At 43.3% G+C, this 14,302-nt stretch overlaps 1 protein-coding gene across 2 annotated transcripts in view; it reads left to right on the top strand.

Annotated features, from left to right (window-relative positions):
* HACD3 (3-hydroxyacyl-CoA dehydratase 3) overlaps positions 1 to 14,302 on the top strand; it is a 48,101-nt gene that overhangs the window by 26,777 nt on the left and 7,022 nt on the right. The window contains exons 3-7 of one of the 2 annotated variants that reach the window (XM_011968320.1): positions 114 to 187; positions 1,966 to 2,130; positions 3,920 to 3,971; positions 8,020 to 8,130; positions 9,763 to 9,890. In XM_011968320.1, the coding sequence (XP_011823710.1) occupies positions 114 to 187; positions 1,966 to 2,130; positions 3,920 to 3,971; positions 8,020 to 8,130; positions 9,763 to 9,890 (530 nt within the window). The remainder of the gene's footprint in view (positions 1 to 113; positions 188 to 1,965; positions 2,131 to 3,919; positions 3,972 to 8,019; positions 8,131 to 9,762; positions 9,891 to 14,302) is intronic. The other variant, XM_011968329.1, reaches the window with a different exon arrangement.

Consider the following 14,302-nt stretch of genomic DNA (forward strand, 5'->3'; position numbering starts at 1 on the left):
AAAAAAAAAAAAAAAAAAAAGTTCACATACTTAGGAAAGAACTGCACCAAGCTGGCTTTTGGATGGCCTCGCTCTGCTCAAGTTTGCAATAACCCACATTTCTTTCTTTATAGCTCAAGGACATGGTGCCAAAGGAGACAATGTCTATGAATTTCACCTGGAGTTCTTAGACCTTGTGAAGCCAGAGGTATGTTCTTTCCTTTCTCACTTCCCTTCCCATTTTAGGAAATGAATACCAGTAGTTTAGTGAAATGGGGAGCAGGGTTTGTGGAGAGAAGAAGATAAAACCAAAGGGGAATAATAGAGTTCTCTTATTTGGAACAGAGCCCAGGTTTTAGCTGCAGAGGAATGGGAAAGTCAGAGACCCCGTGTTGAATCTGGGCCCTGCCATTTATTAGTGGTGTGATCTTGAACAAGTCTCTTCACTTCTTCGAGTTCCAGTTTTCTCATGTGTTAAATGAAATTCTGGACTAAGTGATCTCCAGGATTCCTTCCAGCTCTGATATTCTCTGGTTTTAGTGATGGCAGAGGAGTATGGCACCTGTTGAGAACAGAGTTACATAGGGTAGTTGAAGCCCCCACCAAGGGTTACTTTCATGTGACTTTGCCATAGGTGCAGGTGAGAAAAATAGAAATCAAAAAGGGCAAAGGCAGCTGGTCTTCAGAAAGAATGCTGCAGATATCATCGAAGCTTCTCCTCCCTTAGAGCCTGAGGAAACTTCTCTCACAAGCAGGGAGAGAATCCAGTAGATGGGGTATTTCGGTTTCTGGAATTACACTTAGCTCTGGGGACTTGAGCTTCTTGATTTCCCTGCACAGGTGCTCAGTTGTTTTGAGAAAGCATTAATAATAACCAGTGGTATAGTGGGCAGAGAACCTGTCATGGGGCTTCCTTTGGAGACGAGGGAGAGGCCATGTAGACAAACAATGAGCTGGAATGGCCTATAAGAATTTGAGTTTAGTTGGGAAGACTCCCCAGATTGACCCCTGTGAAAAAGTCTGTAACTGATCCAATACAGTTCTGACCTTGATGCAGGTGTTTCTAAAACAAGGGTCTGCTGAGCCAGGACAGTCATTTTCATGGGAGGAAAATGTATAAGCTGAGGGTGATTGGATGCAGTACCCTTGAGAGGGTGATTGGACGTAGTACCTTGCATGATGTGGCTGTGGCAGGAGGTTCATGCTAGTTCCCTCCAGCCTAACCAGGAATTATTTGCCTTTCTTATCCTGATATCCTCCTGTGTCATTCACTGGGGGAATCAGAGAAGATCGTTATGTTCTTACCAGTTCTCCATGCCAGCCCTTGGTCTAGATCAACCTTTTTGGCACCAGGGTCCAGTTTTGTGGAAGGCACTTTTTTCACAGATGGTGGGGTGGGAATGGTTTCAGGGTGATTCAAATGCATTACCTTTATTGTGCACTTGATTTCTGTTATTATTACATTGTAATATATAATGAAATAATTATACAACTCATCATAATGTAGAATCAGTGAGAGCCCTGAGCTTGTTTTCCTGCAACTAGATGGTCCCATCTGGGGGTGATGGGAGACAGTGACAGATGGTCAGGTGTTAGAGTCTCATAAAGAGTGAGCAACCTAGATTCCTTGCATGCACAATTCACAATAGAGTTTGCGCTCCTATGTGAATTTTATGCCAATGCTGATCTGACAGGAGGCAGGGCTCAGGAGGTAATGCAAGTGATGGGGAGCGAGTGTAAATACAGATGAAGTTTCGCTCACTTGCCCACGGCTCAGCTCCTCCTGTGTGGCCCCATTCCCAACAGGCCACGGACCAATACAGGAGTTGGAGACCCCTGGTCTAGATGTTCCTTTTGCATCAGGACTTGCAGGACCAGAGAAAGAAGAATAAACATATCCTGCAGTTTCTCTGTACAGCGCCCCTGGCATGGTGCTGCTTCAGGGAACGGAAGAGGGCATTCTTACATTTTCACTTTCTCTCCTAGCCTGTTTACAAACTGACCCAGAGGCAGGTAAACATTACGGTACAGAAGAAAGTGAGTCAGTGGTGGGAGAGACTCACAAAGCAGGAAAAGCGACCACTGTTTTTGGCCCCTGACTTTGATCGTTGGCTGGATGAATCTGATGCGGAAATGGAGCTCAGAGCTAAGGTTAGTAAGGATCCTAGGATCTAGTCATTGAGGACAAATCATGGGGAACCCACGTCATTCGGGCCACTGCAGATACCTCTCAGGGTCTGAAAGAATAGCGACAAAGTTACAAATTCATTTAAAGACCTGGTGACGTGATTTTCAAGAAGTATTCGCTATGTATTTTGTAGACTGTCCCTCAGTTGAAATCTGTCTGATGTTTCTCTTACAACTAGACTAAGGTGACAGATATTGAGAAGACCACAGAGGTAAAGTGCAGTTCTTATCACATCATATCAAAAGTACATACAGCCGGGCGCGGTGGCTCACGCCTGTGATCCCAGCACTTTGGGAGGCTGAGGCAGGCGGATCACAAGGTCAGGAGATTGAGACCATCCTGGCTAGCACAGTGAAACCCTGTCTCTAGTAAAAATACAAAAAATTAGCCGAGTGTGGTGATGCACGCCTGTAGTCCCAGCTGCTCAGGAGGCTGAGGCAGGAGAATGGCGTGAACCCGGGAGGCGGAGCTTGCAGTGAGCCGAGATTGTGCCACTGTACTCCAGCCTGGGTGACAGAGCGAGACTCTGTCTCAAAAAAAAAAAAAAAAAAAAAGAGTACATACTATCAACATGACACATCACTGTTGATATTAACCATGGGTCAGCTGGCTTGAGGTGACGCTTATCAGGTTTCTCCACTATAAGGTTATTTTCCTCTTGCCACTCCTTGGAAGGAAGTCACTATGTGTAGCGTACATTTAAGGAGCAGGGAGTTATGCTTCCTGTCCTTTAGATGGAGTATCTACATAATTATTTGGAATTCTTCTGCATGAGAGAATAATTATGCATGTCTATTGTCTCCCATTTATTTATTCAATCATTTATTTATATCATGTGGGTACATGGTATTTATTTTATACTCTGAGTTATAAACTAATATTATTTATTTCGTTGCTCAAATTCTTCCAGCTTTGGCACTAACTGGCCTTTGGTTATGTCCTCATCCTGCCCATCTTTCATTTGGCTTTTGTATCTTTTTGAGGAAACGCCATCATTATGGGACTGTTTTTTTTTTTTTTTTTTTTTTGAGCACTTCCTTACTTTCTGGCACTATAAGCTGCTCCAGGCTTATCTTGTATGTACGTTTCCTGCTTCAGCCCTGGAACAACCATTTCTTCAAGGAGCTCTGTTCTTATTGTAGAATAGTATCGGAAAGCAAGATCTGCGTGCCAGGTATGCTCATTGCTGCCAGGTTGCCATTGCTTTTAGGTTGTCTTCACTGGCAGAACAAGAAAATATATGTTTGGATACTAACCCATGCATACACATATACCTGTAAATATTTCTGTATGGATCTATCTGTATCTCTATTAAGCTAAACATGAGTTCATACTGATGTTGGAAACATGATCTTAGCTTCTGGAAAAATTATACTAAAAATCTAGAAATCTTGAAAAATAAAATAGCAGTCTACTTCCTGCCTTAAACTTCTGTTTCATTTCTCTGACTGCGACAGATCTTCTCGATGTCCTTTCCAGCTTTAAGATTCCAAGGTCACTTGTCAGTTTGGAAGCCAGATGATTGGGTTAATTTTGTGAACAATGGATGGGCACCCTGTGATGCTAATGCCACTTAGTAAGGAGGGGTCAGGCGTTTGGCCCTATGACCTAGAATATTTTTCCCAATGATGGCACTTACCCCAACCGGAGGAGGTGGCTTTGAGGAAGTCAGATTACTTAGCCAGCATATGGACTTTTGCAAGCATCTGGGAATTCTAACTTGTGTTCTTGGAAAACTTGTCTAAATTCTAGGAAGAAGAGCGCCTAAATAAACTCCGACTGGAAAGCGAAGGCTCTCCTGAAAGTAAGTTGCGCTGCTGCCATGGTAGTTACCAGTTAACTTGTGCTAGTGTTGGAAGTATGGATAATTGTGATGTGGCTGGAGAGCTAATGATTTCATCCCAGTGAGCTGTGTGGGTGAGTTTATGAAAAACCATTTAGGTCCAGTGCTTAAGGTCTGCACCACCCACGTCAGAATCCTTACCTTTAATGTTTCCTTTGTGTTTTGGGTGTTATTTCATGAGTACACCAAGGCTAGTATAACAGAATAAAAGAACTCCTGGACTGGCCTTATGGCAGATGGCAAACAAATCCTGCAGAGACTTGTGGAAATAATTGCATGGGTCCAAGGCTGCACTCCTTCAGCCTGGTGTTTTTCTCCCAGCTGAAATCTCAAAGGCTGTATGATACGTAAGTGTGGTTGTCAGCCTGAAAGATGGAGAGTATTCTGTATAGTCCTGCTATTCATTAACCTTTAACAAATCAATTTCTGTTTCCGTCTAACCACTTTAAGCAGGAAGCTCTGTAAGTGTATTATCTTCTGGGTGATGTAGTTAGATTAAATTCAGCAGCTATCTGTTAAAGTCATGCTGTGTGGCAAGCATTGTGCTGGGCCCTTGACTGAGAGCCAGAGGGATCCATTGTAGCGCCCGTACTCAACAGGGCTTACAGTCTTAGTGGGAGAACTTCAGGTCTAGGTAAAACTACCTCTGAAAAGCAGAATGAAATAAGTGCTTCTTATTTGTTCTAAGTTGAAATTTTTCAGATTTTAGTGGTACTTACCTAGCATGCCATAAATAAGGGAGGGGAAAGTTTTGGAGCAGTAGTTTTCAAACTGTGTTCCATGGTACCCCAGGGGGTTCCCAGAGATGCTTTGGAGGAGTAGATCACACAAACAGGTCTACCTCAGTCAGAGCAACTCTCTTTTGAGTTTTATTTGTTGGCATTCTGAATAAGGTTTCTTTTGAGAAGGAATTTTAAAAAAGATTTGAATAGCCACTACCTTAGGGGAATATTATTTTAGGAAAGCTGAGGAGGGGAGAGGATCAGTGGAGGCAAAGAATAACAACATAAAAAAGCCACTTTGAGATTTCAATTAATTTTTTGGTGTTTTAAAGGGATAAACTTCAAAAATAGATAAAAATTCTAATATATGGATTTTTTTGGGTGTTAGGTAAAGCTTTAACTGTTTTATCTAAATTCATAAAGTTTTCTGAACAAGGAAGTTCTTTATGGTACGGAAGTGTAATAGATTTTTGTAGTTTTGAAGAAGAAACTTTTAATTAGCTAAATGTTGCTGGAAGTCTGACATTTTTTGGAGTCTTAGGATAAGGCTGTGTTTGTTTTTTTTTTTTTTTGAGACAGGGTCTTGCTATGCTGTCCAGGCTGATCTTGAGATCCTGGGCTCAAGTGATCGTTCTACCTCAGCCTCCCGAGTAGCTGGGATTACAGGCATGTGCCACTGTGCCTGGCTTAGGCTGCTTTTGATTGACCACATTATTAAATGTGATTATTTGAGGACCAACCAGATGTCTTTGCAGAATATCTGTATCCTAGGAATAAATATATAGCAGCAAAATCTGAACACCACAGATCTTCTCTTAAGAACTGTCCTTTTCTTTACCCTACTCCTTTGACTCAACCATGACTCTGTCAAAGCTCCTTGTTTCTTCCTTTACTCTGTAATTGGCTGTATCTTCATGAATCTTAGGCTGCAGACAAACTTAATGTCCTTTTTTTTCCTGCTTGTTGGTTTGAAATTGTCCTCCTTTGGGTATGTCCTCAGTCTGCCCATCTTTCAAAGCTCAGATCAGGCCAAGTATGGTGGCTCATGCCTATAATCCCAGCACTTTGGGAGACTGAGATGGGAGGATCTTTTAGTCCAGGAGTTCGAGATCAGCCTGGGCAACGTAGCAAGACTGTGTGTCTACAAAATATGATAGAATATAAAATTAGCAGGGTGTGGTGGCACAGACCTGTAGACCTAACTACTTGGGAGGTCAGGTGGGAGGATGGGTTGACCCCAGGAGGTCAGGGCTACAGAGAGCTATGGTCCCACCACTGCATTCTAACCTGGGCAACAGAGTGAGACGCTGTCTCAAAAAAAAAAAAAAAAGCCCAGATTAGATACCAGCTTTATCCATGTAGACTAGCTTGATGCCCACTTCTCCAGCCTAATGTCATTTTTTCACCTTGAAAGTTTCACAAGACATTACTTGTCACTCCCCACCTGGTATTACAGTTTTTAGATTGTAAGGTCTGAGGGCAGCCTTGAACTACCTTTGTATCCCAGTAGTTCTTCTCACAGTACCTTGCACATTGTAGGTATTCAGTTAATGCTTGGTTGAATGAATATATAACCAAATATCAGAATTGGTTTTTTCATTTACTGTATCTATCTCTGTGAGCTAGTTTGACCTCAGTGACCTTAAAGAAATTCCAAAAAAGAAAAACCTATGGATTATATTAAGATGACTGGAGGGTCAGGCATGGTGGCTCATGCCTGTAATCCCAGCACTTTGAGAGGCCAAGGTGGGCAGATCACCTGAGGTCAGGAGTTTAAGACCACCCTGGCCAACATGATGAAACCCTGTCTCTGCTAAAATACAAAAATTAGCCGGGCATGGTGGTGGGTGCCTGTAATCCCAGCTACTCGGGAGGCTGCGGCAGGAGAATTGCTTGAACTTGGGAGGTGGAGGTTGCAGTGAGCTGAGATCGTGCCACTGCACTCCAACCTGGGTGACAGAGCAAGACTCCATCTCAAAAATAACTAACTAAATAAAAAATAACTGGAGCAGGAGCTGAGGAAATCTTTTTCCTTTTTGTAATGTCTCTTCAGATGGCCATTTTTTTTTGCCAGGTGTTATGGAAAAAATACAACACTACAACGCTCAGCTGCTTTTTCCTATTTTCTTACTCAACAACAATCAACACAGAAGACTTCTGTGACCAAGTGTGTGGGTTTTTTCCACCCACACAGCAAGCAAGCAATGAGTTCTGCAGCAGACACCAGCTGAGTGCCCTCTGATTCAATTCCGACACTATTTACCTAGAGATAGCATCAGATTCCCACAGATGAAGGGCTCAGTCTCCAAGACATCCTCTTGCCCCAGCCTGTCCCGAGTCTGGGCCTCCAGAACTTGTGACCAATAGGCTATAAATTACGGTTCCCACAACCCGCTCCTGGGGTTTGATTGATTTGCTAGCGTGGCTCCACAGAACTCAGGGAAACAAGTTTGTTGGTTTATTGTAAGGGATATTATGAAGGATACAGATGAAGAGATTAGGAGGAAGTATGGAGGAAGTGGCGCGGAGCTTCCATGCCCTCCCCAGGTGTGCCACCCTACAGGAACCTCCATGTGTTTAGCTGTCTGGAAGCTGACCAAACCCTGTCCCCTTGGGCCTTTTATGGAGACTTCATCTGATAGGCATGACTGAAGCATGTTGCACTGTGTTGAAATGTGATTAGAAAAAAAGGGTCTGACCTAAACCCCACAAGGCCTGTCTGTCCAGATTCTTCTCAGCCCCTCTGTGCAGTGTTCCCTCCTCCAGAGTATGAAGCAAGACCCTCTCTGGAATGAGGGTCTTAGGACCCACATTCAGATTAGAGTCGTGCCTTGGGCAGCTGAAAGGAAGGCAGGGAAAGTCATAGAGGAAGATTCTGTTTTCTGAGGCCTAAAGTGTCCCAACATTATAATAAAAAACTATAACAAGGGCTGTGGGAGTTATGAGCCAGAAACTGTGGATGAAAACCTATATATACATGTACACATATCATAATATCACACCAGGGGTAATATTTTTTTCTTGGGTTTGTTATGTCTGTATACCTATTCTTCAAGGCTGGGACAGGAAGTCCTGCTGAAAATACACGCTGGAGAGCAATGTTCCTTGTGTGTTTCTCTGTGGGAGTAGGAGCCCAGACTGGTGAGGACCAGGACCAGATATTTGTGTGGGAGCTTAGGAGCATTCAAGAAGGAAAAAGGATTGAAGTCATCCAGATATGCCTCATACATCTCTCTTCTGCTGGGACTATTGCTTTTAATAGCTTACTGCTTTGCTTTGCTTTACAGCTCTTACAAACTTACGGAAGGGATACCTGTTTATGTATAATCTTGTGCAGTTCTTGGGATTCTCCTGGATCTTTGTCAACCTGACTGTGCGATTCTGTATCTTGGGAAAAGGCAAGTAAGAAATTTTTGGATTAATTTTCCCTTTCTCAGTAGTTTGGCCCAGTATTCACTCTCTGCCTTTGATGTTAATAATAACCGCTGCATTTGTGCAGCACCGTCTACTTTTTGTTGTGCTTTCATAGCTCTTATTTCCCATGACCTTGTGAAATAAGCTGACTGGTATTCTTTCCATTTAACAGGTAATAAAAATATAGGCCTAGAGATGGTCAAAAATGGTTCACATCCATAGCTAGCCAGAGCCACATCTTGGGCTAGAATCCTTTTGTATATTCACTAACAACTAAATAAATTGATGTGATACTTCCAGTGCCAAAGTTATGCAAGGCCAAAAGGGTTCTCACCCTTTTGGAGCCTAAATAGGTTCTAAAATGAACTATTCTAAAACAGAATAAAAAGAGTATCATAAATATATTAGTTCTTCTTTTTTTTGTTTGTTTTTTTTTGAGACGGAGTCTCACTCTGTCGCCCAGGCTTGAGTGCAGTGTTGCGATCTCGGCTCACTGCAAGCTCTGCCTCCCGGGTTCACGCCATTCTCCTGCCTCAGCCTCCTGAGTGACTGGGACTACAGGCGCCCGCCACCACGCCCGGCTAACTTTTTTTTTTTTTGTATTTTTAGTGGAGACAGGGTTTCAGCATGTTAGCCAGGATAGTCTCGATCTCCTGACTTTGTGATCTGTCCATCTCGGCCTCCCAAAGTGCTGGTATTACAGGCGTAAGCCACTGCACCGGGCCCAATTCTTCTTAAATTAATTTATGTGTTTAACAGGATTCTGGCTTTGACCAGTGGCATTCCATTGGTAAATGCCAATGGGAAATTTTTGAGAATTTGATCTAAAGTATTCTGAAACTTTATTTGATGAATAAATAGGTAATAAAATTTAGGAGAAGAGTAATGGGAGAGGATTTTTCTACCTGATAATGAAAGTATGGACCAGGTGTAATAGCTCATGCCTGTAATCCCAGCACTTTAAGAGGCCGACATGGGAGGATCTCTTGAACCCAGGAGGTTGAAGCTGCAGTAAGCCATGATCATGACACTGTACTATAGACTGGGTGATGGAGCAAGACCTTGACTCTTAAAAAAATGAGACAGGTGGCCGGGCGTGGTGGCTCACGCCTATAATCCCAGCACTTTGGGAGGTTGAGGTGGGTGGATCACGAGGTCAAGAGATCGAGACCATCCTGGTCAACATGGTGATAACCCTGTCTCTACTAAAAGTACAAAAATTAGCTGGGTGTGGTGGTGTGCGCCTGTAGTCCCAGCTACTCAGGAAGCTAAGGCAGGAGAATCACTTGAACCCGGGAGGTGGAGGTTGCAGTGAGCTGAGATTGCACCACTACACTCCAGCCTGGCGACAGAGTGAGACTCCATCTCAAAAAAAAAAAAAAGAGAAAGGCATATAAGGTGTACGTGTTAACTTTCTGGTAACTGGTAGAGCTTACTGTTCATGACCCCAGTGGCCTGCACCCTTCCTGCTTAGTTAAGTAAGAAACTCGAATCTGACTGGATGTTTGTTATTCCTTTCCTATAGTTATTTTCATGAAAGGAGTGAGCTAGTTTGAGAAATAGTTCTGTTGGAATTTACCAACTGATTCACCCTTAACGTATATTTTTGCCCATAGAGTCCTTTTATGACACATTCCATACTGTGGCTGACATGATGTATTTCTGCCAGATGCTGGCAGTTGTGGAAACTATCAATGCAGCAATTGGAGTCACTACGTCACCAGTGCTGCCTTCTCTGATCCAGGTATTGAATAGTTGAGCTAAAGGGTGGGTAATGGAAGGTCCCATTATTTGTCTAGTAGGTATGTGGATTAGTCCATTTTCATGCTGCTCGTAAAGACATACCCGAGACTGGGCAATTTACAAAAGAAAGAGGTTTAATTGGCTTATAGTTCCATGTGGCTGGGAAGGTCTCACAATCATGGTGGAGGGCGAAAGGCACCTCTTACATGGTGGCGGCAAGAGAGAATGAGGAAGAAGCAAAAGCGGAAACCCCTGGTAAACCCATCAGATCTTGTGAGACTTATTCACTATCACAAGAATAACATGGGAAAGACTGGCCCCCATGATTCAATTACCACCCCTTAGGTCCCTCCCACAACACATGGGAATCCTGGGAAATACAATTCAAGTTAAGATTTGAATGGGGACACAGCCAAACCATATCATTCCACCCCCGGCCCCTCCAAATCTCATGCTCTCACATTTTAAAACCAATCATGCCTTCTCACCAGTCCCCCAAAGTCTTATTTCAGCATTAACCCCAAAGTCCACAGTCCAAAGTCTCATCTGAGACAAGGCAAGTCCCTTCTGCCTTTGAGACTGTAAAATCAAAGCACACTAGTTACTTCCTAGATACAAGGGGAGTACTGGCATTGGGTAAATACAGCCGTTCCAAATGGGAGAAATTGGCCAAAATGAAGGGGTTACAGTGCCCATGCAAGTCTGAAATCCAGTGGGGCAATCAAACTTTAAAGCTCCAAAATGATCTCCTTTGACTCCAGGTCTCACATCCAGGTCACACTGATGCAAGAGGTGGGTTCCCATGGTCTTAGGCAGCTCTGCCCCTGTGACTTTGCAGGGAGCAGCCTCCCTCCCGGCTGCTTTCACAGGCTGGCATTGAGTGTCTGTGGCTTTTCCAGGTGCATGGTGCAAGTTGTCAGTGGATCTACCATTCTGGGGTCTGCAGGATGGCGGTTCTCTTCTCACAGCTCCACTAGGCGGTGCCCCAGTAGGGACTCTGTGTAGGGGCTCCAACCCCATATTTCCCTTCCTCACTGCCCTAGCAGAGGTTCTCCATGAGGGCCCCATCCCTGCAGCAAACTTTTGCCTGGGCATCCAGGCGTTTCCATACATCTTCTGAAATCTAGGCAGAGGTTCCCAAACCTCAATTCTTGACTTCTCTGCACGCACAGGCTCACCACCATGTGGAAGCTGCCGGGGCTTGGGGCTTGCACCCTCTGAAGCCACAGCCTGAGCTGTACATTGGCCCCTCTCAGCCAAGGCTAGAGCAGCTGGGACACAGGGCACCAAATCCCTAGGCTGCACACAGCATGGGAACCTTGGGCCTGCAAGGGATGGGAGGGACTGCCGTGAAGGGCTCTGACATGGCCTGGTTACATTTACCCCATAGTCTTGGGGATTACATTAGGCTCCTTGCTACCTATGCAAATTTCTGCAGCCAGCTTGAGCTTCTCCTCAAAAAATGGGTTTTTCTTTTCTACTGAATCATCAGGCTGCAAATTTTCCAAACTTTTATGCTCCTGTTTCTCTTTTAAAATGGAATGCTTTTAACAGTACCCAAGTCACCTCTTGAATGCTTTTCTGCTTAGAAATTTCTCCTGCCAGATACCCTAAATCATCTCTCTCAAGTTCAGAATTCTGCAGATCTCTAGGGCAGGGGCCAAATGCTGCCAGTCTCTTTGCTAAAATGTAACAAGAGTCACCTTTGCTTCCAAGAAGTTCTTCATCTCCATCTGAGACTACCTCAGCCTGGACTTTATTGTTCATATCACTATCAGCATTTTTGTCAAAGCCTTTCAATAAATCTCTATGAGGTTCCAAACTTACCCACATTTTCCTGTCTTCTTCTGAGCCCTCCAAACTGTTCCAACCTCTGTCTGTTACCCAGTTCCAAAGTCACTTCCACATTTTTGGGTATCTTTTCAGCAACATCCAACTTTACTGGTACCAATTTACTGTATTAGTCCGTTTTCCCGCTGCTGATAAAGACATACCCGAGACCAGGCAATTTACAAAAGAAAGAGGTTTAATTAGATTTACAGTTCCATGTGGCTGGGGAAGGTCTCACAATCATGGTGCAGGGCAAAAGGCACTTCTTACATGGCAGTGGCAAGAGAGAATGAGGAAGAAACAAAAGCGGAAACCCCTGATAAGCCCACCAGATCTCGTGAGATTTATTCACTAACATGAGAATAGCACAGGAAAGACTGGCCCCTATGATTCATTTACCTCCCCCTGGGTCCCTCCCACAACATGTGGGAATTCTGGGAGATACAATTCAAGTTGACATTTGAACAGGGACACAGCCAAAACATATCTGTATGTTACATTTTGCTAAGAAGTCTCAATTAGTAAAAACACCTATTTGTACAGGAATAGCATTATTTTACCTGAAGAAGAAAGAACATTTAAAACCTCAGGGATATTTATCAAAGTAGACTTTTACTATTTCTGGTCTATTTCATTTTTTATAATATCCTCATGAAATAACAAAGTTATAAATAGCTTTAAGACTAGGGAAATTTGACTCTTAGGCAGGAGTTGAAAAACCTACCTTCAGTCTCCTTAGTTAGAAATGTAGTTGGTTTCCTCCCACCTTGCATAGATGAAGGCAGTACTTCTTAAAAACTTCTATTAATGAAAAGTACAATAATCAAACTTTAAAATTTACAGCCAGCCATGGTGGCTCATTCCTGTAATCCCTACACTTTGGGAAGCTGAGGCAGGAGGATTGCTTGAGGCCAGCAGTTTGAGACCAGCCTGGGCAGCATAGTGAGACCCCATTTCTAAAAAACCAAAAATTTGCCAGGCATGGTGATGTGCACCTATATTCCCACTACTTGGGAGGCTGAGACAGAAGGATTCCTTGAGTGCAGGAGTTTGATGTTGCAGTGAGCTGTGATTGTGCCACTGCCCTCCAACCTGGGCAACAGAGCAAGACCCCTGTTTCTAAAAAAAATAAAAAATAAAAATTTAATGGATAGTTTGTGTTGTAGATTAGACATAGCTGAAGAGAAAATTAGTGAACTGTTTGAGATACAGGAAGGAATATAGAGCACAAAAAGTAAATATACAGACATAATTTTCTTGAATTATAAGACTCGATATTATAATATTGTTAGTTCTCTTATTTACCTGTAGATTAAATACAGTTCCAATCACAGTCTAAAAAATTTTGGAATGTGAGTAGAAAATTCTGAAGTTTTTTGAAAAAACAGAGGGCCATCCAGGATAGTAGCATCATTTTCAATAGCTAAAATGTGCAAGCAACCCAAGTGTTCATCTACAGATGAATGGGTAAGAACGACTGTTATATACATACAATGGGATATTATGTAGCCTTAAAAATGAAGGAAACTCTCAAGTATGCCACAACATGGATGAACCTTAAGGAAACTATTCTAAGTGAAATAAGCCAGTCACAGAAAGTCAAATACTGGATGATTCTGCTTATATGAGGTAGTTAAAATAGTCAAAATCATAGAGACAGAAAGTAGAATGGTGTTTCCCAGGGGCTGGCTGAGTGGGGAGTTATTGTTTAACGGGTCATAGTTTCTTTTCTTTCTTTTTTATTCTTTTTTTTTTTTTTGAGAGAGATAGTCTCGTCCTGTTGCCCAGGCTGTAGTGCAGTGGCACGATGTAGGCTCACTGTAGCCTCCGCCTCCCGGGTTCACGCGATTCTCATGCCTCAGCCTCTTGAGTAGCTAGGATTATAGGTGCCCGTCACCACGCCTGGCTAATTTTTGTAGTTTTAGTAGAGACGGGGTTTCCCATGTTGGCCAGGCTGGTCTCGAACTCCTGACCTCAGGTGATCCACACACCTCAGCCTCCCAAAGTGCTGGGATTACAGGTGTGAGCCACTGTGGCCGGCAATGGTTCATAGTTTTATTTTACAAGATGAAAAGAGCTGTGGAGATGGATGGTGATTATGGTTGCACAACATAATGAATGTATTTGATACCAATCAACTAAACACTTAAAAATGATTAAGATGGTAAAGTTTATGTGTATTTTTTTTTTGGAGATGGTGTTTTGCTCTGTTGCCCAGGCTGGAGTGCAGTGGTGTGATCTTGGCTCACTGCAACCTCCGCCTCCCACGTTCGAGTGATTCTTCTGCCTCAGCCTCCCAAGTAGCTGGGACTACAGGCGCTTGCCACCACGCTTGGCTAATTTTTGTATTTTTAATAGAGATGGGGTTTCACCATGTTGTCCAGGTTGGTCTCGAACTCCTGACCTCAAGTGATCTGCCCACTTGGCCTTCCAAAGTGCTGGTATTACAGGCATGAGCCACCGCACCTGGCCGTTATGTGTATTTTACCACAATTTTTTAAATGGGGGAATAAAAAGCAAAGGATTGAGAATATTCTCTAAAGAAGAACTCAAGTTGGGGACTTACCCTGTAAGAAATCAAGA

This window comes from Mandrillus leucophaeus, unplaced genomic scaffold, assembly GCF_000951045.1.
Source record: "Mandrillus leucophaeus isolate KB7577 unplaced genomic scaffold, Mleu.le_1.0 Scaffold12, whole genome shotgun sequence".
NCBI classification, from domain to species: Eukaryota; Metazoa; Chordata; class Mammalia; order Primates; family Cercopithecidae; genus Mandrillus; species Mandrillus leucophaeus.